Source organism: Rhinolophus sinicus, linkage group LG09 (assembly GCF_036562045.2).
Source record: "Rhinolophus sinicus isolate RSC01 linkage group LG09, ASM3656204v1, whole genome shotgun sequence".
Lineage (NCBI taxonomy): Eukaryota > Metazoa > Chordata > Mammalia > Chiroptera > Rhinolophidae > Rhinolophus > Rhinolophus sinicus.
In genome coordinates, this window is record NC_133758.1 from 79663625 (window position 1) to 79690187 (window position 26563).

Genomic DNA, 26563 nt, shown 5'->3' on the forward strand with positions numbered 1-26563 from the left:
GGAAACCTTGCTTGCCTTCTCGTGATGTTTCCTTTTCATTTTTTTAGGCACCTTTTCCGTTTTATTATGTTCAATGAAGGGAGGTGGACTTTGGTGGAACTGAGATGGGGCGAGTGTCGCCCCATCCCCCTTGATTTTTTTTTTCTTTTGTAATCTTGTATGTGTCTTAGATTCTTCAACCATCATTTTGGGTTCCCTCACGGTCAGCTCTTCGTGTGCCAGGCAGAGGGGATCCGGGTTTCTGGCGGAACTGTCAGCCTGAGTCTCTTTTTAAAAGGAGAGACCTGGACTGGGGCGCGGAGAGACAGCCCTAACCGAGCAGAGAACGGAACAATGCGTCGGCAAATAGTGATTGGCAAAATTTGCCAAGTTCTGAGGAAGTTTTAAATTTTAAAGTCTCTTTTCCATTTAAAGAAATACTTTGGTTTGAGTATCTCTTCAGGGACGTAGAGTGTTTTAACCCAATCTTCGACGTAGATTTGAGAGAGGTGGCCAAGTGCCGTTCTAGTATGCGGTTGAATGATACAGCATGTGTTTTTATAATAAAAATATTTGGTGTAGATAAGGAGACGGTGAGAATTCTGTGAAATGTAGGTCAGGACTCCTCTCCCTTTCCCTGATGGAATTTGGAAATTCAAATTCAAGGTGTGGTTTTCTCCTAACTTGATTCATTGTCTACCTCTCTGACAGGAGGCGAGGCGGCAGGTTGAGGTAGGAAGATCCGACAAGTGCATATTCTGTAGGATTGCCATCTGATCAGTGTTGGAAGCTTAGAGTAATGCCATTTGGAAATCTTTTATCTTTTGCTAAGTATACCCTCATTTTCAATTCTTGAAAGACAACCATTTATAGCTTTTAAGCTCCAATTCAAGTAAAGTATTGGTCCACTGTGTTGAAAGTTTTAAAAACAAAACCTATTTTTCTTTGTCAGTTAAGGGTTTTCATATTTTTCCATTGCTTGAGATTCTTTGAGCTGGTTTTAAATTTGTGTTTCAAATAACTTTTTTAGTGTTCTGTATTTTAATTTTTTTTAGTAGTTTACCACCACGTTAACATTTAAAGACTGGTGGTAATACACCAAACACTTTTTACTGTGATGGCGTGATAGTGATAAGATTTTATTTACTACATTAGGTTTAGAAATTTGGTTAAGATTTAGGGAAAAAAATTAAAATTACATTTCTTGACATTACAAAAATTGTCAGGCTATCTGGTTTAAAAAAAACAAAACAACAAAAACCAGCTGATGTGAGAATAAACTTTTTTTCCTTTATTCACAAGGGACAGAAAAACAGCTTGATCCTTTCTGAAAAAGCATTCCTTGTTACAGTTATGGGGAAAAGTACATTTCATGTTTTGTGATTATCTCATTTTAACTCCCATATACGAAGTGCTTTTATTTGCCACCAAACACGCTAATTATTTTTTTTACTATTTTAGTTGATAGGCTCACCCCAAAATATGATTTTTGGGACTGACCTAGACCTGCATATTCTGCGTGAATCTCTTTAATTGATTGCAGTTGAGCTAGATGGTGGAGCCAAAATGCTATTGCCCTGTCTTCATCAACAGTTAATCAGTAAGTACTAGGCATTGCACACTTAGAACTTTAAGTCCATACTTTGAGCAGTTGTATGAATAAATATATGCTATATATACATTTTTCTCTGGGTGTTCAGGTTTTAGAAGTATTTTGAGGGGAAGCAATCAAAAAAAGGTTTTGGAGTTAGGATTCGAGCTTTGAAAGAAGAGCATGGCTGGGATATGGTTATGGTAGAGAATTATATTAAAATAAGGTGGGTGCCCTCCTTAGTCTTTTTTTTTTTTTTTTTAAGTTCTCTTTTTATACAGGCTTTTTTATTTTTAAGACGGAGAAAGGTTATCTCATTTCACTCCAAGGCAGCAGGAGAGATAAGTATATCAGTAATGTTAGTTAAATTTAATAGTACTGAAAATAAGCACAGCAAAACTAGTCCCTGTCATCCTCATGTAATGCTTATCTTTTCTGCTTACTTCATTTATCCAACATCTACAGACCCTAGTTTTTATTAATGATGTAGTAAATTTGTATGTCCTGAAAATAACATCTTGTTGTAAATAGTTACTTTTGTCGAGCTTCTTTAAGTGCATTGGCTTTTGTTAACACTTGTGAGGATGAATAAGATAATGTGAAACAAGTGTTCCTAGAGATTCACAGCCTGGCACATTTATGTTCAAATATTGAGGGGGTTTGGAAGTGTTTTGAAAGTATCTGTTGCAAAGACATCAAAACTTTAGAACAGCAGTAAAGTTTAGGAAGAGTTCCACTTTTTAAATATATACAGAGCCTGTCTACTTAACACGGACATGTTAGTCTGCCTTCTCAAAATGAAGTTTTTCTGTTAATATTCAATTTTTTCTTACCACTATCATTTTTAGCACATTATTTTCCCATGTAAAGGAATTCCCTAGTAATTAGTACACTTCTAAATGCTTTGCAATTTCAGCTCCAAAGCTTTTTCTATCCCCAAATGATACGAAATGACCTGAGAAAGTGATTGAACCTATTGCTGTGTTACATTTAATAACTATCTGTATTTTATATTTGTTTGCTTTTATATAATTTCTCCCTTTTTTTCATTTTTTTTTTTCCTTTTGTGAAGAGACTTCTTGTAATAGAAATCATGAATAGGTTTTGTTTTTGCTTTGATTCCATAAAGGTAAGCGATAAATTTAAATTAAAGAACCTGTTTATCAAGTCTCCTTTTTCAAGTTTGTGAATAGATATTGTATTCTGTGACTGAATGCCGGAAAGAAGTTGTCAAGAAAAAGTACACTGGAGAACCCTTTGTGAACGATTTTTTTCTGTTTATTTGTTGGAAACCTTATCCCTTTTTTTTTTTCCTGTTATTTTTGGTTGTGTACACTGTTGTGTTGTCCAGCCATTCTTCCAAGCACTAGGTTGTCAAAGCTAATCTTTATTTACAATCAGGTTTTATATAGCAAAAGAAATGGTCATTAGGTTTATGTACTACTTATGAGTATTTTAGTGTCTGTTGAGAAAATGCTTTTTAAAAATCAACTTCAGTGTAAATCAGAGGACTATATTGATAATTTGATGTATTCCCTTTAAAGATCTTCTGATGCTGCTTTGCATAAAGTGCTCAATTTTGAATTCATGAAATCTTAAAATGTAGCCTAGTACACATTATAAGCTCTTAAATCATGCACTGGGTGAAAAATAACATTCTCGGTTTTAATAAACAATAAGATTTTATTGCCAAACCATACATAAAATGCACCTTAAAATGAACCATACTACCAAGTAATTTTCTTTAATAATGACATTGTTTTCAATAGTTGATAATTAAAGTCAACATCTTAAGCAATTAAAGTCTATTATAATAAACTCCTTTAACATCTTTACTGACTTTTTATGGTATACAGTCATCTTTTACTGTTTTAAAACCAAGCCGTAATGAGCATTAATTAGGTACCTTGATTCAGTATGCTTATGTTCATTTATAGATCTGCTTCTCACACTTCCATAGAGTATACAGAAGAGCAAATCCCTTGGTGGCCTGGGACCATAGTCTAAAGCATTCAACCTCAAGTGTGATGTGTCCCCCCATTCCTACCTTGAATAAAATCAATATTTAAGATTTTATTCTGTGGCTTTGTCTGTTTTCTGACATTCCTCTATGTAACCCATGTTCAGGATGTAGGAATTTGTTACCTGTTCTTTGTCACTAAGACTTTCTTATTTAGCAAAGAGTTTCATTCTTTCAAAATAAAAATATCTTAAAACACACCTTTCAGATTCTTTATTATACATTATTAAACAAATCCCCTTACAAGCATTTCCTAAGGCGTTAGTTATATGGAATGATAAGTATGGTGGTGGTCAGTATGGAGTCTCTAATAGCAAGACTTCAAAACAGAAATGTTCAGTAGTGGGTTAATGGTTTGGTACATGTATTCATTAAAAATGCTGTGGAATAGTAAGTAGTAGTAGTGGAAAATGCTCCTGATAAAATAAGTGCAAAAAATGTCATAAAAGATGTGACAGTATGATATTGTAAAAACAACCAAATGTGGGTGTGTTAATACAATGATGAGAGACTTGGGCGATCACAAAAAAATTACTGAGGAATATGAGTAATTTCTTATATACTGGGTCAGGAAAAAAAGACATCAGAAAACTAAATGTGGTCTTGCTGTCTTATTGCTTGAATTATGCCAGATACTTTGCCTCTTATATGATGGTTCTCAATCCTTAATAAAATTCTGGTGCTGTATGTTCTGTAGCTTGCTTGATTTCCCCTTAAAAAGTGTATTACCGAATATATTTCACACCATGTAGTCTGATTCCATCTGTCAATGTAGAATCACAACTCCAAACATCTAGGGTCAGCAAAAGTTCCTGTGCTTCTCATGATCTCCACCAATAGAATCTATACCCTTACCCACTTGTACTGTGTTTGGGAATTGATACAAATTTATCTGCAAAATTAGTCTCAAAACTAGGGAGAAATGTCAGTTCTTGATTTTTTTTTCCCCCTAGGTTTTAGAAGATATTTTGCACTTAATTGCCTGGAAAAGCAGAACAGTTATGTAGACTCGATGGAGATACCTGTCTGAAATAATCCATTGAGTAAAAGCTTTACATCAGTACTGGAATGGAGTAGGATGAAGGACTCATTTCTTTAAAATCTATGTTAAATGACAGATCCAAGAGTTGTTCTTTTTGTTCTACATTAAATAGTATCTTGTTCATTGGGAGCTATAAGTGAAAACAATGATATTTCTCATTTAAATGTGAGTATGTACAAGTACTCCATTATGAATGTTTTGTATCACATTTCAGGTATTCTTTCCTTGATTTTATGAGGGTATTGTGGAATGATGGAAACATGCCAGTGCCATTTCACTAATTAAATGGCTATTAAATTTTTTTTCCCTTTATTTCTAGTTAATGTAAAAATAGTACATGTGGTATAACTGTAACTCATTACAGAAAAAAAGGGAAGATGTAAGTGGGCTGACAGTGTGTACTTAGTTGCCCCAAAGAGAGCTAAAAAATTGATGGTAGACTTGGAGATATTTTCTGACATTTCCATGATAAACCAAATAGGGAATCTGTCCTGAAGTTAAGTATAGTTTCATGTATAATTAATTAGAATACAAGGCACTAAAATGCTCAACTTTGTACTTGACTATCATAAGTTGATTTATTCACCAATGTTTCTCAGTCACTGATAGTTGTATCCATACAGATACACTCGTCTGAATAACATCTGTTTTGACCCTACATTAGCCAGTATGCTCTCAACTCTACTTACCTTGAAAACTAAACCTCATAAAAGACCTGTTTGTATGTCTTCCCTACTTCTAATTCTCTGTATTTCAGTAGGGCTTCTGACCCCACTACTCCCCTGAAACTACTTACATTAAGGTCACCAATGTTCTTCATATTGCCAGATCAGATAGTCACTTCTCTATCACGTTACCCTCTCAGCAGTACTTAACACAGTTGACTACTTGATGCTCCTTGAAAAACACTCTTGTGCCTCTTAGTTTTCATCCCGTACTGCTAGCTGGTCCTTTTCAGTCTCCTTGGCTTGTTTATGTATCGCTTGACTTCAACTGTTAAGAGTGCTCCATAACTGGAATGTCTTTTCTAACCTCTCTGGGTGATCTTGAAAAACAACTAGTATGCCATTAACTCAGGTTTATAGGTCTAATTCTTGCCTGTTGAATCCCAGCTTCCAACTATCAACTTGACATTTTCATTTGGATGCCTTATATCTTCATTAATACTAGTAGTGATAAAAATACTTAATAAAATATATTCTTACTGCTCCAAAATTCAGTTAAGAAGCCAAAAGCCTAGGAATCATCTTGCGATAGCTCCCCATCTCTTAATCTCTATCACCTCTTCATTCAGCAAATCCTGTCAACACTGTCTCCAAATTATATCTTATGTCCAGCCTCCTTATTTCTGCCACCTATTCCAAGTGACAGTCATCTCTTGGACAACCGATTGTCTTCCTAATTTACTCATCCGTTCTCCATACTACAGTCTGGGTGATCTTTTAAAACTGAATTATATTTTCAAACTTAAAACCCTCGAAGGATTTATAAGGCCTTGTGTGGTTTGCCCCTGTCTTTATCTGCAGCCTTAAAGTCAGCTGATAGCCTTGTTACTCAAAAGCTTCTGCCATACCAGCTCCTTTTTTTCCCCCTCTCCAAGAGGCCAAATTAGATCCCACCTTGGGGGGAGCTTTGCTCTTAATCCTTTCACTGGCTTGCTGTCACATACTTGGAGGCGTGTGTCTTCATCTTGCTGTTGAGGCAATTAAAGTAGCATCTCAGCACCAAGGTACCATACCTTCAAACTGTGAGCATCTGTGCATTATCTCGATTTATTTTGTGTGTCCATTAGCAAGATGTATCCTAAGGTGTTGGAAAAGCCCAGGAGCTCATAAGGGTGTTAAACTTTGCATAAAACTGGACCTAATAAACATACAGGCATACTTTGGAGGTACTGCAGGTTCAGCTCCAGATCACTGCAGTAAAACAAGTCACTCAGATTTTTCCAGTCTTCCCAGTGCGTATAAAAGTTGTTTGCACTGTACTGTAGTCTAGTATGTGTTCATAGCATCATATCTAAAAAAAAAAAGTGTACAAACCATTATAAATACTTGATTGCTAAAAAGGGCTAACCATCATCTGAACTTGCAGCGAGTCATAATCTTTTTGCTGGTGGAGAGTCTTCCCTTGATGTTGATGGCTGCTGACTGATCAGGTTGCTGAGACTTGGGGTAGCTGTGTCAATTTCTTAAAATAAGATAATGAGGTTTGCCACATTGATTGACTTTTCATGAACAATTTCTCTGTGCATGAGATGCCATTTCATAGCATTTTACCCACAGCAGAACTTCTTTCAAAATTGGAGTCAATCCTCTGAAACCCTGCCTCTACTTTATCAACTAAGTTTATGAATATTCTAAATACTTTGTTGTCGTTTCAACAGTCTTCACAGCATCTTCTCCAGGAGTAGATTGCATCTCAGCAAACCACTTTCTTTACTCATCAGTATGAAGCAGCTCTTCATTCAAATGTTTTCATCAGATTGCAGCTATTCAGTCACATCTTCAGGCTGCACTTTTCATTCTAGTCCTCTAGCCATTTCCCCCACATCTGCAGTTCATTTCTCCACTGAAGTCTTGAACCCCTCAAAGTCATTCATGAGAAAATCAACTTCTTCCAAACTCCTGTTAATGTTGATATTTTTACCTCCTCCCATGAATCATGAGTGTTCTTAATGGCATCTAGAATGGTGAATCCTTTCCAGAAGGTTTTCAGTTGACTGCCCAGACCCATCAGAGGAAGAATCACTATCTATGACCGCTATAGCCTTACAAAATACAGAGGGTGCCAAAAAGGTGTATACACATTTTAAGAAAAGAAAAAACTATTAAAATTGTAATACATACCGATAGCAAAAGATGAGTACAAGTCATGTGTATAAATTGGGGGGGGGGCACCCCCGGTGTTTCTTAAATAATGTTTGAAAGTCAAAACTTGATCCATGAGCTGCAGAATGGATATTGTGTTATTAATGAAAACAACATTAACCTCGTACAGCTCCATCAGAGCTGTTGGGTGACCAAGTGAATTGTCAAAGAGCAGCAGTAATTTGAAAGGAATCTTTCTGAGCAGTAACTCGCAACGGTGGGCTTAAGATATTTAATACACCATGTTGTAAATGGATGTGCTGTCACCAAGGCTTTGTTTGACTTGTAGCATGCAGAGTACAGTGAGCATAATTCCTAAGGGCCGTAGGATTTTTCAGAATGGTGAGTGAGCAGTGGCTTCAACTTAAAAGTCACCAGCTGCATTAACCTCTAACGAGAGTCAGCCTGTCGTTTGAAGCTTTGAAGCCAGGCTTTAACTTCTCTAGCTATGACAGCCCTGGAGGGCATCTTTCAAACTAAGGCTGTTTCTTGTACATTGAATATCTGTTGTTTAGTTACTCCTCCTTTGTTAATTAACTAGACCTTCTGGGTAACTTGCTGCAGCTTCTACATCAGCACTTGCTGCTTCACCTTACACTTTTATGTTATGGAGACGCCTTCTTTCTTTTCATCTCGTGAACCAAACTCTCCTAGCTTCCAACTTTTCTTCTGCAGCCTCGTCACCTCTCTCAGCCTTCACAGACGTAAGGAGAGTTAGAGCCTTGTTCTGGATTAGGCGTTGGCTTAAGGTAATGTGGCTGGTTTGATCACCTATCTAGACCACTAAAACACTCTCCATATCAGCAATAAGACTGTTTTCGCTTTCTTATCATTTGTGTGCTCATTGGAGTAGCACTCTTAGTTTCCTTCCAGAATTTTTCTTTTTCATTCCCAGCTTGGCTGACTTGGGCACAAGAGGCCTAGGTTTCAGCCTGTCTTGTCTTTCGACATGCTTTCCTTACGAACCTTAATCATTTCCAGCTTTTGATTTAAAGTGAGAGACATGCCACTCTTCCTTTTAACCACTTAGAGGCCATTGTAGGGTTATTAATTTCAATATTGTTGTGTCTTGGAATAGGGAAGCCCTGAGGAGAGGGAGAGAGATGGGGAACAGCTAGCTGGTGGAGCAGTCAGAACACACATTTATCAGTTAAATTCCCCATCTCATGGGGCAGTTCGTGGTGCCCCAAAATAATTACAGTAGTACCATCAATGATTGCTGATCACAGAGCACCATAACAAATATAACACTAATGAAAAAGTTTGAAATATGGCAAGGATTACCAAAATGTGACACAGATATGAAGTGAGCAAGTACTGTTGGAAAAATGGTGCTAATTGAGTTGCTCAGCAGTCTCCACAGGCCTTCAATTCGTTTTTGTTTGTTTTTTTTTAAATGTAGTATCTGCAAAGCACAACAAAATAAGATATGCCTGTGTTTGGCATGATTTGGTAAGTTACTTTTTGGGTCTGAGAACATTCAGAAATTTTTTCATGTAAATTAGTGGTAATTGCTTCTTCACTTTACACCATTTCGCCTTACAAAAAATTTCATAGGAACCCTCTATTTTCAGATAGTAGAGGAAACCAGTACTTTAGCTATTTCAAACTCAAGCTCCTTTTTCCTTGTACTGTTATCTCACCAAGTCTTCTCTAATTCACCTTTATTTATTTTACCCAAAATTTTAGATTAAGTTGGGTCCTGAGATGACATTAAATACTAACCCAGTAACCATTTTGCACCTATCAAATGAGCAGTTGTACTGTTTTTTGCTTTGTGGTTTCTTTTTAAATAAAAATACTGGCAATGTTACCAGGAGTAGAGTTTACACCTCAATATAAATTTAGATTGCAATATGACTTGAGTTCATTTTGTCGTATTCTTTGATCTAATAATTTTCACTAATGTTACCTAAGAAAATAGAGCATATAAATGTTTGTTTCAATATATTTTAAGGAAATGGAAAATTGAGAACAACATAAATATCCAGTGATAGAGTAATTGTTAAATAATGTCACATTTTTATGCAGTATAATTTTAATTTTAAATGATACAGAAAACTTCAGTTAATACCTAACTTGGTTTCCTCACACTTCAATATGAATGAACTCTAAAAAGCAGGATATAAAATTCCTTCTACACTATAGTCGCACGTGTGCCAAAGCAAATGAACTCTGGTTTTGGAAAGTTTATGTGTGCCTTTAACTTAGTGGTGGTTGTTAGCATTTCATTTCTCTATCTTTTACTGTAGGTAATACTTACAAACCAGCTTTTAAAAAAATAATTTGATGGATTCAGAAATGAGAACAACATGAAATCTAATAGCTGACTGAAGGTTTCCCTAGCAGGATCTGTACCTTTTTCACTGCAGACTTATTTATGTAAAGCAGTTCTCAAATATAACCATCTTGGAGAGGAGTTCTAATTAGAATACTACACACGGGAATTTTAATCCTTAGCTTTTGCTGAAATACCCCCCTTGAATCTCAAACCCTACTGTGTTTTTTTGTGTGTTTTTTGTTGTTGTTGTTGACCCATTGGGATGAAGATAAGTCTGTTGAAAGAAACCTTTCCAAATCAGTCATTTCAAGTTTTGTAAGTTTCACATTACATTCAAAAGCTTCCTTTTCTGGCTTGATTGTTTATGATTTCTTTTTTCCACAGATCCCTAGGCAGGGTTGTTCACAGATACTACATAATTTTTAATGCTTTAAGGTGAAATACGGTATTACATAAAGAGATATTAATTGTTATAAAGGAAAAATACTGGTAATATTTATGGTACTGTATTGGTTGATGTACACCCTGGGTCATGTTTCATCTACCTAGATCTACAGTTCATAGAACCACTAGCATAGTTCACCCTTTTTTTTTTTCTAAGAATGTTTGATGGCCTGATGAGGAACCACTGGGTTGAGAAATTGCCTATGCACTGACTTAGTGATTATAGGATCTCATTTCTGCCCTTCACTGGGAAATACTTTTAGATGCTGATTTCCTAAAGGTCTACTTGAGAAGAATTCTGGTTTTGTCATTCTTCTAGTTGACACATCACAGAGGTTTGAGGCTAGTGTCAAAAGCATACTGCTCGCACACAATTGTTTGTTCTTATAAGCCTTATTGTTTAATGCTGTTACTTTTTCAGAGTGTTGCAGTCATAGGAACATGGGGGAGAAACAATCTGGATAACATGAAAGTGATGCTGGTGGCTAAGGGAAGGCGACTTGATTCTGTGGGAAGGGCTGTAGCTGATCCATCTGTTTGCTAGGTAAGCCTGCCTTTGTTCCAAGGACCTCACCTCATGATTTGCAAATTTTAATCATAACTAGATCATGATTTCATTTATCTTTAATTTGGGAATAGCATCTTTACTATTGTAAAATAAATGGTGTCCTTTTAAAACAGTAATTTGTATAGTAAAACTTTAATGAATCACTGGATCTTCACCAAGTAAATGTTAATACATTTTAAGTTTTTCTGCTTAGGGAAAATGCATTTGTGTAAAAGGTAAATACATGAACAGACTAATAATATCTTGGGTGTAGAAGCCAAATAAATATTGTTATTAGTTTAATACACATCAAGGCTTATGTCCTCTGTATTATGTAGTTGGTAAAAAGTATGTGGACAAAACCAAAACTGAGTGTTGAGGCAAGACCTTCATAGAATATTATAAGGTAAGCCTGAAGTCTTCAACCAGGCCACTGATTATAATTCAGTATATTTCCCCATCAACCAATGAATACTGTATTCTGTGTAAAATAGGAAAAGACACTTTAAACAAAAATCGTTATCTATTTCAAAAGAAGGCCTAGCTTCATATTTATTGGAAAAGCAATTTCATCAATGATGGGTATATGCCCTTGTTTAATATTATGAAAAATACTTTGAGAAGAATTATTTAGTGTTCCTGTTCGTCATAATAATAGAGCTTAAATACTTATAAAAAGTCTTTTAGAGAAGTAATTCTCAGATTTAGATAAAAATTTTGATGAAAGTTTTACTAAACAATCAGAAGTTAAACACCTATTTAAATATGTCACAAAGCTGCTAATAAAAAAAATAACTGAAAAATGGTGAGAGTTTTGCAGACATGACACACAACTTAGAACAGATTCTCTTCCATTGAATTTGGTAAAAATAATTTTAAAAAGTGAATGCTATAAGTTTTTCAGTAATCATAGCAGTCAGATTATTGCCGATTATTACATCTAATTCTAATAATGGATATAAACTTTTGAAAAGCAATGTTTGAAATCTGAACTGTCATTGCCATTTCACTTAAAGAACACTGTAGGAAGAAACAAATTGTGGGGGATTTGCACAGGGAGGTGGGGGGAAATAAGGGGTTACTTTATGTTCATTTTGGAAATAATTTTTTAAATCCTAATTTGAAATCTGTTCTTGTACAGATTTGAGTATGAGCACAGTTGAAGAGGATTCTGACACAGTAACAGTAGAAACTGTGAACTCTGTGACTTTGACTCGGGACACAGACGGGAATCTCATTCTTCATTGCCCTCAGAATGGTAGGGAATGAGCTGACATAATTAGGAATAATTCACCTTTAATCTCGGTCATCCAGATAGACAGTTTAGGCTAGGACAGTAGAAAAGGAGGTTGTCTTTTTGGATCATGAATTAATCTTAATTTGTATTTTTATTTTTATACTTTTTAAATATACTTTGGTATATTTTTAAATTTATCATAAATTTTAACCTTTACGGGTGTCTATTTTATAAGCAGAATCTGTTGAGCCTCCAAAGATGATGATGGACTAATTATAATACACTTCCTCTTTGATACCGTTTGATACCAGAGTATATGTATGATAGAAAATGTAGAGATAGTTATGTCAATACGAATGGATGACCTTTTTTTGCTAGAACCTGTGTTAGAGAATTTTATGTGACTATCTGAATAAGATTTAATGTGATCCTGTGTAGTGAATTAAGATTCGACAGCCTTGAAGCTTGTGATTTTCGTTATTTCTCTACCTATTCCTTATTTATAATTTATTATTTATTTTGCTTTAAGTTCTTTTTGTTCATCTTTGGTTCTGCCCTCTCTTTTCACTCCATACATAATCCCTGGGTTATTTCATTTAAACTTGTGGTTTTAACTACCACCTACCTGTAAAAATGATTTCAACATCTATCTTTCTTCTGAATTCTCTGTGTTTCTCATAGGCATCTTAAAGTTCACATGTCACAAACTAAATTCATTCACAAAATTCCCAGACCTGGTTCTCCTTTCCTTCCCCAATTTCATTACTCGTATCTAGTATCCCAGATCATAAATATGGGTAGGAATAAATCCTCCTCTCATCTCCCACATGCATCCCATCATGAATACTCGTTAATTGAATTATGTTTCTTGAATCTATTCCTTCCTCTCTGTCTCAAGTCCCCCATCCTTATTGAAGTTTCTCACCTAGGTAGCTCTAATAACCTTTAACTGGTCTCCCACCTCAGATTCATCTTTCAAATTGTCGATGGCGTTAGTCATGTTACTCAACAGCGTAAGGTTTTTTAAAGTTTACTATAGTTTTTAGAATATAATTCAGGTTCTTTAATTTGACACGCAGGCCTCCCATCATCTCACTTTTCTTCCAGCCTTACTTCTTGCCACATTTCATGTATTTATATTCAACCGTTCACAACTGTTTTTATTTTCCTAACCTGCCTTAAGCTTTACATACCTCAATGTCACTGCACATGTTACTCCTGCTGCCAGTAGTAATCATTTCCCCCTGCTTCTGTTTCCCTTTCAAGTTAAGGACACCTCCTCCAGGAAACCTTCCTTCACCTCCAGTCTAAATTAAATGCCTCTCCTCGGTGCTCACATAACAGCCTCTTCATTCTTCCTTCATAGCTCTTATTAGACTGTTTTGAAATTGTTAGTTTCATTATCGCCACTACACTGTGAGCTCCTTGACAGTCACGGTGTCTCATTATTCTGTTCCCATCATTTAGCACATAATAGGCATTCAGTAAATATTTGTGAATGAATTAAATAACCACCCCTTGTCTTTACATGTGAAATATTTGGAAAGCCAGATAGTTGACAGTACAATAGTGTGACATTTAAAAAGTGGTACCTTTGTCATAGTTCCTTGTCTTAAGAATAGAAACTGAGGTACTTGCACTAGACATAGAGAAGGCAGTGTTGCTTTGAGTCCTACTGGTACAGCTGGGTTTGGTTACCTGAGCAAATGGTAAGATAATTTTTCAGTCACTACTTGAAGATTTTGTGTTTTCCTCATTGGTTTGAAGGTTGTGAGATTTTTTTGTTTTTGTTTTTGTTTCATTAGAAGCTGATGAAGTAGACTCAGAAGATAGTACTGAACCTCCACATAAAAGGCTTTGTTTATCTTCTGAGGATGATCAGAGTATCGATGATTCTACTCCTTGCATATCAGTTGTTGCACTTCCACGTAAGTCACTGTATATTAAGAACAGAATTCCCTTTTGAAATCAAGATTTGCTTGCCAGAGGTTGAATTGGCATTTGACTTTTTAACTAACACAATGAGCACTTATTTCACAATGAGCACTTATTTATGTGTCAGGAGTGGTTATAAATGCTTTTACATATGTTGTCTGATTTAATCTTCTCAACCTTTCATTTTTTCTTAATTGTCCCTTCACCCCCATCCAGGAGCCTTCTTTTAAACATTTTTTTTTTCAGATCGTGCTCACCCCATGAAGTTTTAATACCACAGATACACTGTTTTTTGTTTTTTTAATGTACTGTGTATGTCCCTGCTTTGTTAATAAAGAGAATAAGGTTTTCTCACACACACACACCCCAGAAGCATATTTGCCCTCATTGAGAAAGCATGCTGTAGAGTAGGGATTATTATTATACCTATTTTACAAATGAGGAAACAGAGGCAGAAGAGGTATAATAATTTGTCCAAGGTCATACCCAGCCATTCTGTCTGGTTCCTTAGTTCATACTTTTAATCCCAATGCTCTACTGTCTCTTCATATGATATATAGCCAAATGGAAATTCGACGGTAGTCTGATTAGTTTATTCTTACTAACAATGTTTTTAACATATTTATATTCCAAGATTATTTAGAGTAGACTGGATTCTAAGGAGGTATATTATTTCAAGTGCAATACTATTGGCAAAAGACTACAACACGCCAACTGTAACATTAGATTATATTTCTGATTTGTTTAGCAAAAAGTATGGACTCCTGTTGAACTATGGGGGCCCCACAAAGCTGGGATACATGTCTTAGTCCATGGCAGTGGGTTGGGGCTCAAGGCTGGCTGTTGGTGGCACTCTGCATAATGGAGAGTCTTGCCATATCCAAGAGCTTTCATTTTGCACTCACATCAAGCAAAATCACATCTTCATCTAGTGGAGGAAACTAAGTTTTCATCATGGAAAATCATGTCTTCACAAGTAGATACATACTCTGTATTTAGAGTTTAATTGTTTATTAAATTTATAGAAAAGAAACGCTTTTATATCATTTTACTATGAGACTTTAGTTAATATTGTGTCAATTGTGACATATACAAACAATCTATTTCTAACTAAATGATCTTTCCTCCTAATGATGATTCATAAGTTTTTTTTTTAAACTCTTTCCTCATTTGACTGTCATTACATTGTGATTTAATTTTAAAACTTGATTGGCCTACCTGTATAGATGGAATCCTGTATGGATATTTTCTAAGGTAGAATTTTTTTTTATTCAGATATAATTTACATGTAACATCAGTTTCAGGTGTACAACATGGTACGGTATATGTAAATATTATGAAATGATCACCACAATAAGTCTAGTTAACATCCATCACCACACATGTTACAGATTTTTTTCTTGTGTTGAGAACTTTTAAGATCAACTCTCTTAGCAACTTTCAAATATATAGTAACAGTATTATTAACTATAGTCACTATGCTGTATATTACATCCCCAGGACTTATTTATTTTATTAAGCCAGAATTTTTTAATGATTGTTTTCACTGGTTAATTCATTTGGGTAAAGTAGCGTGCCTTGATCATGATCATAGGGTCAAGTTATACTTGATATTTCATTCTAGCTTATGGTAGACTGAATCCTTTACACCATATTCAGTTAACTGGCTAAGATAATAGGAATGTGTTGACATAAAAATACATGAGCTGCTTGATGTTGGGCCATAATAAAATACGTATGGAGGGCATTCTGGAGCCTAATAGTCAAGATAAGGTTGAATTTATGAAAAGTGGGCTTCAAGTATTTACTTGGTTCCTGGATTTGTAAAAAGTATGTTTATAAAATCAACTTAGGAAAGTTTCCACATTTAAAAACAGTCACATAAAAGCAGAAAGTCCTATATCTGTCACTGTCATCTGGGATTGATTAAATGGGCAAGTCATTTGCTGACTTTGTGGAGGTGAATATTAATGTTTAAAGATTTAACATATAAAGTTTAATTTTAATATTCAGGTTTTCTTTACATGCTTTATAAAACTGATAAACTGTATCTGTCCAAGCCTTAAAAGTCCTCTTACCTCTCATGGTCATCAGTCTCACTCATTTACTGAAAGCTGCTTTTCGCCGTCATCTACCACCATATTTACTCCATTCTCTATGCAATTATAACTCTGGGTGGTTATTCATTTAGATGATTGTTGCAATACCTTAGCCTCCTACTCCTGTTGTCCTCCACACTTATCATTCCTATTACCACTCTTGCTATTGCCTATTAACTGTGGAGTCTATTTGTGATCTACTTCACACTTTGTTTTCCTACCACTACTTCCTGTGTTTCCAGCTTCCTCTAATACTTTTGAACTCCTGTGATCCTTGGTCCTACTGGGATTCATTGATCTTATCATTTTTTCTTTGTTCCTTCTCCACTGTATCCTGTTTTCTCCTTACCCAGTTTCAGTTTCATGGTTACTGTCAAGTCCTTTTTTCCTTCCCTCACTTCTATGTTCTTTGATGAAACCACAACCCTAGTTAAATCTCTCTGCCTGTTTATGTCTATACCTGATCGGAGAAAAACAGCACAAGCAGGTGACTGGTCTCACTTTAAATTGATGACCATTAACTTGAAGTGGGTTCATGATATTGCCTGCCAGGCACACCATACTTTTCCAGAAGTGTTCTTTTTCCCACTTTGAAACGACAGCTTCATACATCCCAAAACGTCCAATATTTCCTCCACCATTTTTACTCTCAACTGATACCTTGCTTCCTACTTTACTGAGAAAGTTGAAGTAGCCAGAAAATAATTTCTGTAAGTTTTCACTATCACAAATACACACCCACATGTTTCTATATCCATGTATTGTATCTTTTTTCCTAACTAAGGTCCTCCCTTTGATTTATTAGATCCCACCCCTTTTGCCTACTCAGGGACATTGTTGCACAGTTCTTTCCTTTTCTCTTCTGAATCATCAGTTTGTCCATCTCTAGATGATGGGCATCTAAATTATTCTCATTAGCATTTATAAACAAACTGAAGTTTATTCTTTAGAATATAAAAGTCCCATTAGCCCACTGTTGTCTCCCATCCAATTTTTCTTTTGTCCTTAAGAGCAGAATACCATGAAAGAATTGCCTATACTTGTCTTCATTTCTTCCTCTTCCATTCTTCCTTAAATCCTCTTCAGTCCGCCTTTCACCTGTATCACATCTCCAAAACTGTTCTTCCCAGGTCTCCAGAGACCGTCTTGTTACTAAATCCAGTGGTGATTTATTTTTTTTCCCAGTCTTTGTCTTATTTGATCAATCCACACTTTTGACAATATTTATCACTCCCTGCTCCCTGAAACATTTTGTCACTTGCCTTCCAGGGAACATATTCCTCTAGTTTTCTTCTACTTTTGTGTCCATTCTTTACCAGTCACTTATGCTGACTTGTTCATATCTCCCCAATCTCTAAAAGATGTGGAGTGCCCTAGGACTGAGTTCTTAGACTACTTCTGTTTTCTGTTTTTACTTCGTCCTTAGAATTCATGATTTTAAATCCTGCTTCTGATGACGACTCCCAGCCTCTTAACTCTAGCTGTTTAAGTAGGTATCTCAAACTAATATGTTTAAAACTGAGTTCTCGAAACTTCCTAATTTCTTACATTTACTTCTTCTACAGTGTTCCCCATCTCATTAATGGCAAGTATATTTTTTTCAGTAGCTAAGATTAGAAAAAAAAAAAAGTAAAATAGGGGCGGCTGGTTAACTCAGTTGGTTAGAGCGTGTGCTCTTAACAACAAGTTGCTGGTTCGATTCCCACATGGGATGTTAGGCTGCACCCCCTGCAACTAATTGTAAACGGCGACTGGACTTGGAGCTGAACTGTGCCCTCCATAACTAGATTAAAGGACGACGACTTGACTTGCAGTTGATGGGTCCAGGGGAAAAAAAAAAACAAAAAAACACTTAACCCAATAAAATTAAAAAAAAAAAAAAGCATAAAACAGTATAATGCTTCACTTTTCCATTTCTTTCATATTTGGTTTATCTGCACATTTTATTGGCTCTACTATCAAAATATATCCACTATTTGAACTTCTCATCAGCTTCACTTGCCTTCATTCAGATCCAAGCCACTGATCTCTTATCGTGATTATTGAATAGGCTTCTTAAGTCATCTCACTCTAGCGCTTGCTGCCCTTCATACTGTTTTCCCCATAGCAGCCAGAGTGATCCTGTTAAAATAAAAGTCAAATTATATCACTACTCTAAATAAATCTTCCAATGTTTTCCTGTCAGAGTTAAAGCCAAAGTCTTTACAGTGGCCTACAATTCCCCACAAAATATCTTACTGTTTTTGTTCAGTCTGCTTTGGCCATACTGCCCTCCTTGCTATTCCTAGGAAAATCCAGGCATGCTCCCATCTCACAGCCTGTGCGCTTGGCTTTCCTTCTGCCTGAAGTGCTCTTCCTCAAGATACCTACATAACTAGCTTCCTTCCTCACTTTGACTCAAGTCTTGGTTACTTTTCCTGGCTTCCTATCTGAAATTTCAAATATGCTCTCCCACTCCCAATAATACATTCCCTTTCCACTTTATTTGTTCTCCTTATTACTTATCACCATCCAACATAATATTGTGTTCATTTTATGTCTAACCCACTAGGATATAAGCGCCAAATAGACAGGATTTTTGATTCTTTTGCTCACTTCTGTCTCTACATTACCCAAAGCAATTCCCAGTATGTATTTGGTGCACAATAAATGTTTGTTAAGCATGTGTGTTTTAGTATATGATGAATGTTGTGTATGTGTGTGCGTGTGCATGCCAAGAATGTGTTAGGAAATTAGATGGTCACATTTTTTTCCATAGGTTTTTTTTTGTGTTTTTTTTTTAATCAGTAGAACCTGCCATTATTATTCTGGAGTTGAATTGTTCTTTTTCTTGAAGTTTCAGAAAATGATCAGAGCTTTGAGGTGACCATGACTGCAACCACAGAGGTGGCAGATGATGAGATTACTGAGGGAACTGTGACACAGATCCAGGTATAGTAAGTCTTTTTTACTGGCTGCAAGAGGCTATCCTTTACACCTTAGGTGATAAAATGGCACAAACATCTTTTGTCTGACAAAGTAGCAACCACAAAATTGAGACTACTTCATTCAGGTTTCTGAGTGCCCACATATATGAGTCTCAGAATTGTAAGCAAAGACAGAGTTTTAAAATACATTCCCTATAGAGCGACTCACATTGTTGAAACAGATGATGAATGTGCATTCTTTATCTATATGGAGTGATCTCACTTGAACTGTTAAATGACTTTAAATTTTTGTTACCAGTTATATAAGATACTGATTGAGCTATAAAGCTTTTTGAGATAATTTTACCCAGGAGGTACTTGTAAGTGACTGATTTAGAAAGGCTATGTGTGTTCTCTCTTCTATGTGACTGGAAGCCAGTCATTTCAAATAGGTTTTAGTTATAATGGTTGTAGTTATGGTAGTTCCTTTTGGTGCCTGTAGGACCACATACGTTTTACCATGTGTTTAGAGGTGGCATAAGAATCAGCCTTACTGTTTTCCTCTTATGTGAACTTCTTTCATTGTCTCATAAGTTATTTCTGCCCAAAGTAATCAGAATTCTTTGTTCTCTAACCTGAAGATTAAATCTGTTTTATTTATAAATGTATCTCTGGTTAATTGTGCCTTTCTTTTCAGTAGCTTGTCCTTTTACTTCATCTCTTCATTTAACAAAATATTTTTAAAGTAGATAATAGACATTGTACCCTTATTTTTCTCATGTGAAGCATCACAATGACCCTTGTTCAGTTAAGTATAGTAGTTATAAGTTGATGTGTAACATCAAGGACTAAGGACATCTCAGGTGGGTACACTGTGAACCTTTTGCAATAGGGAGCTTCAAAGTGGTTCCAGAATGACAGAATTTTTAGAGGAGTAAGTCTGTGATATCTTCAGATAGCTTTGAGACAGCCCCAAATCCTCATGCTCTGTCCTGGATATCAGTGGGTGATTTGGACAGGAGTTTTTTCTAAGCCCTCTGAAACAATAAAGGACATCCTTCCTTCAAAATGGGGCTTGTCAAACTTACTTCAGATTTAAACACTATGTAGTCTCATTTCCATTCCTTTTGCAGCACAGTAAAAATAACTGTATACATATATATGATTTGGTTTACAACCTAGTTGTAACATTGAGCAGTGGCAATGTTAGTTAGAGAAATCCTGGGCTTCTTTTGTTTGGGTTATTTCCAAGGAGCTAATGAGTTAATAATTTAATACTAGCCTCTTGGTTTATTACCATTTTAATAAATGAAAAAACTTAATAATTTCTAATATATGTTTAATAAGATTAACATTAGGTTGTGAGTGAAAGCATAGTTAAAAGTTCACAAATAGTCTGCTTTGCAGCGTCCTTTTGTTTCAAACCAGTTGTAGCTATTTCACATAGTTTATTAGTTTATGTACTGTGTCTCATTCCAGTGATGGGACTAGCTTAAAAAAATAATTAAACACTAAAATGTTTCCAAATAGATATAGTACCTTGTGGTTGTAAGAGGTATTCATTGGGTGAAATATTTATTTTTAGATTTCTAAACCTGTATATATAATAAACATGAAACCCTACAACTAACTCACAAAGGCTACATTTAAAAAGCAACAGCATACTAAATAAAGACTGAGTAATTTTAAAAGATTTATGAAAAGAATAGTGGAAAATACCAGTAAAATACTGTAAAACTTATTAATACCTATATACTAAGTATAAGTATAGATACCGTTTAAGGTACCTGAGTCTCTTGCTATACTGACTTAACTCATTTGTTATTGACAGTGTTGAATATTACTGTTCAAATTTAATAATCATTTGCTTCATTAGGTGGCTGTTTACATGTTCAACATTATATGACTTAAGTAATGATTATAACTCTCCCTCAGGAAAATTTAAGCCATAAGGCATTAAGTATTTGTCCAAAGATGGAAATTAATCATCATAACAGGTTTGTTTATTCCTGACATTCATAGAGTGGCCTTTGCTGTATATTTTGACTCATTTTGGGAAATGATGATTTAACCTTTTAACCAGCTGATAAATGTAAGAGAAGATCATCTCAGGAGAGCATTTTCTACATACATAACATTTCTTAAAAGTGGATATTGTATGTATTAAAGTCTTTTGATAGCTCTCTGAATCACTCTTGACGAATAGCTCCTGTGTCAAAAGTGATAGAATTGTGATCTTCAGAATATAAATGAGTCCTTCGACATTATTTATCTAGTTTGTCTGAATTCTCAGCTTTATAAAGCCCTCTTGATCTTTAAAAGAAAAAATCTAAAATGTACGACACAATATATGGTTATAAAATTTCATACTTGTTCAGTGATTCCTAGCTTTTTGCCCATGGATTAAAATAAAATAAAATAAAACACTTTTATTAATAGAATATATTAATTACCACCAAATATAAAAATAAAGAGATGTGGTTTTTCCTCTCATTGTGGTTTGGTTGTTTAATGACAACTTCTCTCTCTTTCCAACTGAGATGGGTTTCATTTCCTCTTGAAATTAGAAATTCATCTTTTGCTTATTCAAGGAACAGTTAGACTTACCTCCAGCCAGTCACAGCTTAGTAGTTGATTCCGTCCAGAGAGTGATCACTAGGGTGAGCGATCACTAGGCATTTGACTCTCCCCGTATCTTGCCCTGCCTCTGATGGGCTCATAGCTGATACGGTAGCACTGCTGCCAAATCTTCCTCACTTACACTATAGCTCTCTTTAGCCCAAGGCCAACTCTTAAAAGCAACTTTGTTCCTGCAGAATTCACAAGGTTAGGTATGTCTGTATTTGGAAATGTACCCAGTGATAGTTGCATAAATATACTGAAAGACACTGAATTGTATAAAGGGTGAATTTTATGGTGTGTGAATTATGTCTCAATAAAGCTTATTTTTAACTGCATATTTCTTAATAAAGATTAGTTTAGTTGCAATAATAAGTAGTAGTAGTACCATATAGTTCTTTGAAAAGAAGGTACATTAATAAGGGTAGGAATCAGCTCTAGTGGTTGATTAAAACAAAGCTGTCAGTAAACAATAAGCAGACCATGATTTTGGAATAATGTCCTTTGGTTTAGCCTGTTAATCCTTTAAATTTAACACGAGATTACATGACTATATATTTAGGCAGCAAAGTACCTGTGAAGACATTAACAATCGTAACACTTAACCCCAGCATTTCCATTTTATCGTATGTATAAGCTCATTTTTCATATATAGATATACAGATGGCTCTGGATATCCTATATTGATTTAAATACTTACTGGAATCTTAGTCAATATTCTATAAAATTCAAGCCACTAGTACAGAGTTACTTGCTTAAATGAAGGTCATATTTTATTAATGAAGATAATTTTGTATTCATACTGCTGTAATAAAAACAGCAAGAAAATATTTGTCTTCCAATAAATTGAATATATTTTTACTATATATACAACAAATAAAACCCATTTTACCATATTAGAATTTTATAATGCTTAGCATTACAAAGAGAGATGGATCAGGTTGAGTATTAAATCAAGCTGCTACTTTTTTTTACTTTGACCTTTTCAAGATTCTACAGAATGAGCAACTAGATGACATATCCCCCTTGGGTAATGAGGAGGTTTCAGCAGTTAGCCAAGCCTGGTTTACAACTAAAGAAGATAAGGATTCTTTGACTAACAAAGGTAAGATATACTGTGAATTTTAATGTCCAGTGGAAAAAATGGAGGTAAAAATAGCTTGTAGTCATTAGGATTTTGATTTGGACCTTCATAATTGTGATTAAGTAGTTACAGTTATTGAGTTTCTCTAATTGCGTTGAATTTGGCTCTGAATGACTCTGAATGAGACCATGAAAGCAACATTTGTTTTTCTTTTTTTTTTCCTTCCATGGGTATAAGATTTTTATTTCAATTTGATTTACATTCCAGTGGAAATTATAAAATGTATTCACTTCTTAATTTAAAAAATGTAGCTTAAAATTTTAATGCAAACTATAAAACATAAGTTTGCAGATCAAAATTGGGCTAGTTGCTTAAAGTAACAAGTTTTTAAATCACCATTTTCCACCTCCGCACCAAGAGGATAACCTTCTAACTAGTGATCAGCCATGCTGTAATAGGACAGCACTGAGACTTAAGAAAACAGAAACATTGTAGAGCTGCTCCAGCTCCAGATCAGGAACCTTTCTGTGCTTTCTCATAGTGGCGAACAGCAATCACATCACCAAAAGTAAAAATCATAACCATTTTGCCATCCTTAATTTCTCTTACAAAATTTGTTTCTTTGCCATCCCATTTCTGTACATGAGTGAGTTTGTCTCCATGTAGGCTGACGACAGACACACAGTTTCTGTCATCTGCAGTAGTTTCATCAAACTCTTCTCCCAGATGGAAACTAATCTCTGTGTTCTTGAATGTTCTTTGAGTCCTGATCGCCACTTTGTCCCCCTCCTGACTGATGCTCACTGTTGGTTTAGTCACATTTCCCACCTGTCTAGTGGCAAAGCCCACACCTAGAGCCTTCACATATTCATCAAAGTTCTGACTGTCCGTCAGCTTCCAGGTAGCACAGAAAGCTTCCACCCTCCTTGCCCTTTCCCATTAGCTTCCAAAACAAAATAGACAGGAGCGAGGACCTTCAGATCCGATTGCCACTGCAATTCAGAAGACCCCTTTGCACCTCATAGCAGCTCCTGCCTTCTAACATTTGTTTTTCAATAATTGATCATTTTTCTGATATGAAGTAGATTTTGTCCTGTTGACTTTTGAACAGCTGTACAGTGGTGGCATTTAAAAGAGTACAGTTACTGCTTGCGGGAGTAGGGAGTCAAGCCTTTTCAAAGATCTACTTACTTGGGTCTGATAAGTGGCTTAGAGACTTACTGTCACATAGTGTTCATAAGGATTGCTAGGAAGCTGCTGCAAGAAAGTGGGGGATTGTGTATCTGCCCCTGTGAAGTAAGGAAAGGAAGCAAAAGTAAGTAAATTGATTGTTTTTAACCACTGTAGAATAAATACTCATTTAGAATATACTGTTCACTTGGTATCTAGTGAATTATGTTTACCTTGCCTTAGAATACTTTGTACATGTTTTGCCCATAAAATTTATTTTTCATTGGAGAAATTTTTCAGCACAATTGAGCTTTTCTAATACTTAGAAGTCATTTTAGCACTCAGTTCTATACTGCTGAAAGAATAAGAGAGGTATCTATTTAGTATTTCATGCCTTTCAAGGAATAACATTTTCTATAACATTGTTTGTCTTCTTTTAAAGGACATAAATGGAAGCAGGGGATGTGGTCCAAGGAAGAAATTGATATTTTGATGAACAATATTGAACGCTATCTTAAGGTATGCTATGGCATTTTTTTTGTTTGTTTCACTAATTTGTTCACTGCCAATTGCAAAAATATCAAAGCAGCATATCATATGTACTTAGGAGCATTTCAGTAATTTTTGTAATGGATGACTGGCTAATGTTGCAACTGAATAATTTTAAGGTATCTGATTATAGTATATTTTTAAACAAATCTGAATTCTCAGTTTGAAATAGCTTTATTGCTTCAGTTAACACCCTGAAGTTTAGACAAAAATCTTAATAATAGCCTCTCAGAATCTTAAAGTCCTGTCTTTTAAAGCAGCCTATAAATTGTCTAAAGTGTAAAATATGCATCTTCTTTGAATGCATTTATGATATCATACTAGTCGTCTTTTTGAAAAAAAAGTTCAGTTCATATTCAGGCTTATTTTCTGGTAGTTTAGTAATCCTCTTTGTTAAATGTCTGTTGAACACAGTATTTTTGAGGCACTGGAGATATGAATTGCCTTAACACATAGTGTTTGATTTTGAAAAGCCAACAGTCCACTTGGGAATGCTAAAAAACAGGTGAAGAATGATACAAGGTTTTATACTATGTGAGTAAGACACGTAAATTCTGCATGAGATCAAAAGAGGAAGAGTCTATTCTTAGGCTTAGGACAGTTATGGAAAATATTTAGAAGAGCAAGGATTTAAGCTGAGTCTTTAAAAAAGGGGTAGAATTTAGGCTGAAATAGTGCTGGAGGTAACCACATGACTAAATGCTGAGCACCAAAAAATCAGAGATCAAACCCAGACCACGTTAGCTCTTTTAACTTGAACCAAAATAATTAGCCTCTGGAAATGGGGCTTTGAAGTCCAGACCCAAGAATTAGAACTCTGTCCTCTAGGAAATGAGAAAGACTGCTACCTTAGTGAAGTGAGAGATCGGGGTAGATTCATGCTCTTCTCATGGAAGTCTTCCAGAGACTGTTGGCCATCCCCAAAATAGAGTTAAATTCAAATAGAGCATGTTTGAAATGTAAACCATTAGCATTCTTTAAGAGTGGGAGTTATACAGTATTTATTTATTTAACCATTCCATTGTTTGATACTTAGATGGTTTATAATTTTTCATTATTAAAAATACATAGCTGCCTAGAATCCCCACATTCTGAAGCTTAACTTTAAGCTGCATCCTTCCCAAGCTAAGCTTTGTAAATTATAAAGAGTTAAAAACTTTAATTCTTTCTTAATGAATAAAGATCCTTCCTTCCCATCAAGCTAATTGTTTCAAAAGCAAAAATACAGTGGCCATTGAAAAGGTATCCATAAGTTTTAAAGTTGGCCACTAGTCACATGCACTGTAGTTAAAACTGCAAAAAGGCATGGGTTTAGATAAGGCAGTAACAAGTGGTAAAAACACTGAACTTTGGGAATTAAGCGCCTGATTTCTTTTCTAAGGGATTGGAGATGATCTCCAAGGGAAGGACCATGACTAAAATTTGAGACTTTAGATGACCATTCGGTTGACCAGGTGAGAGTCGTAAAGACCTGAAACTACACTGGTGGAAATAGAATTGGCAGATAAGCAGTCCTCTCTAAGGAAGCCTGGTTACTGGATGCAGGGGGAGAAGGAAAATGAGGAGTTGGAATCACTAAAGAGCTTTAGTTTGGGGAGATTGGGAGAATGATTATAAGATTGGCAGAAAAAGGAAATGTCCAAAAACAATGTACCGATCATGGGAAAAGGTAACTTATTTGGTTTTGATTTTTGACTATGGATTTTATTATGTGGTTCTCTCAGAACATTATAGAGCCATTTTTAAACCAATTAGATGCCATATATTCCATATTTGGGATAAAAGAATAAATGAAAGTAACTGCCAAAGGCAAAAACCAAAAACAGTGAAAGAATCTTTTAGTCTCACTATGTGGTCATCCTGCAACACAATGCCTCACATATACGTAGGTGCTCAATAAATATTTAAGTTTAATCATTTACAAAATTGAAACTACAGAAACAAAAGTTTAGGAAATATTCTAAAGTTTAGAAACTTTTTGATGTTGTTACAGATTTTAAATATTCAAAAGAATGTATAAAATGCGTATCAGTGTAATTTTACCTGTTTTTGAAATTTATGTAAGTAGATTCATTCTCTAGATATTATGCAATTTTTGTTAGAGATTATGATTTTGGAATCAATGTCCTGTTGATTTGTTTAGCTGTTATTTCATTGTGCAAATGTACATAACTGTAATTTACCCATTTCATA

The 26563-nt window shown here is 35.2% G+C and overlaps 1 protein-coding gene, 1 long non-coding RNA gene and 1 pseudogene across 9 annotated transcripts in view; 1 reads left to right on the plus strand and 2 right to left on the minus strand.

Moving 5' to 3' along the window:
* The window catches only part of DMTF1 (cyclin D binding myb like transcription factor 1), a 45252-nt gene that overhangs the window by 532 nt on the left and 18157 nt on the right, over positions 1-26563 (plus strand). For 5 of the 8 annotated variants that reach the window (XR_012498868.1, XM_019749749.2, XM_019749752.2 and 2 more), the window contains exons 2-7: positions 10646-10768; positions 11913-12029; positions 13814-13936; positions 18879-18973; positions 22558-22672; positions 24264-24340. Coding sequence is in view for 7 of the 8 variants with exons in the window: in XM_019749749.2 (XP_019605308.2) it covers positions 11921-12029; positions 13814-13936; positions 18879-18973; positions 22558-22672; positions 24264-24340 (519 nt within the window). In the remaining variant the exon portion in view is untranslated. Of the gene's footprint in view, positions 1-1440; positions 1580-8127; positions 8249-10645; positions 10769-11912; positions 12030-13813; positions 13937-18878; positions 18974-22557; positions 22673-24263; positions 24341-26563 lie in introns of those variants that run through there. The other 3 variants (XM_074340669.1, XM_074340673.1, XM_074340670.1) reach the window with 2 other exon arrangements.
* Positions 13958-23940, minus strand: LOC141573193 (uncharacterized). Its single transcript, XR_012498870.1, has 3 exons — positions 23843-23940; positions 21556-21758; positions 13958-18163 (listed from the first exon to the last, which is right to left on the minus strand). It is a non-coding gene; the product is annotated as an uncharacterized LOC141573193 (long non-coding RNA).
* LOC109457095 (fatty acid-binding protein, brain) lies at positions 22684-23584 on the minus strand (annotated as a pseudogene).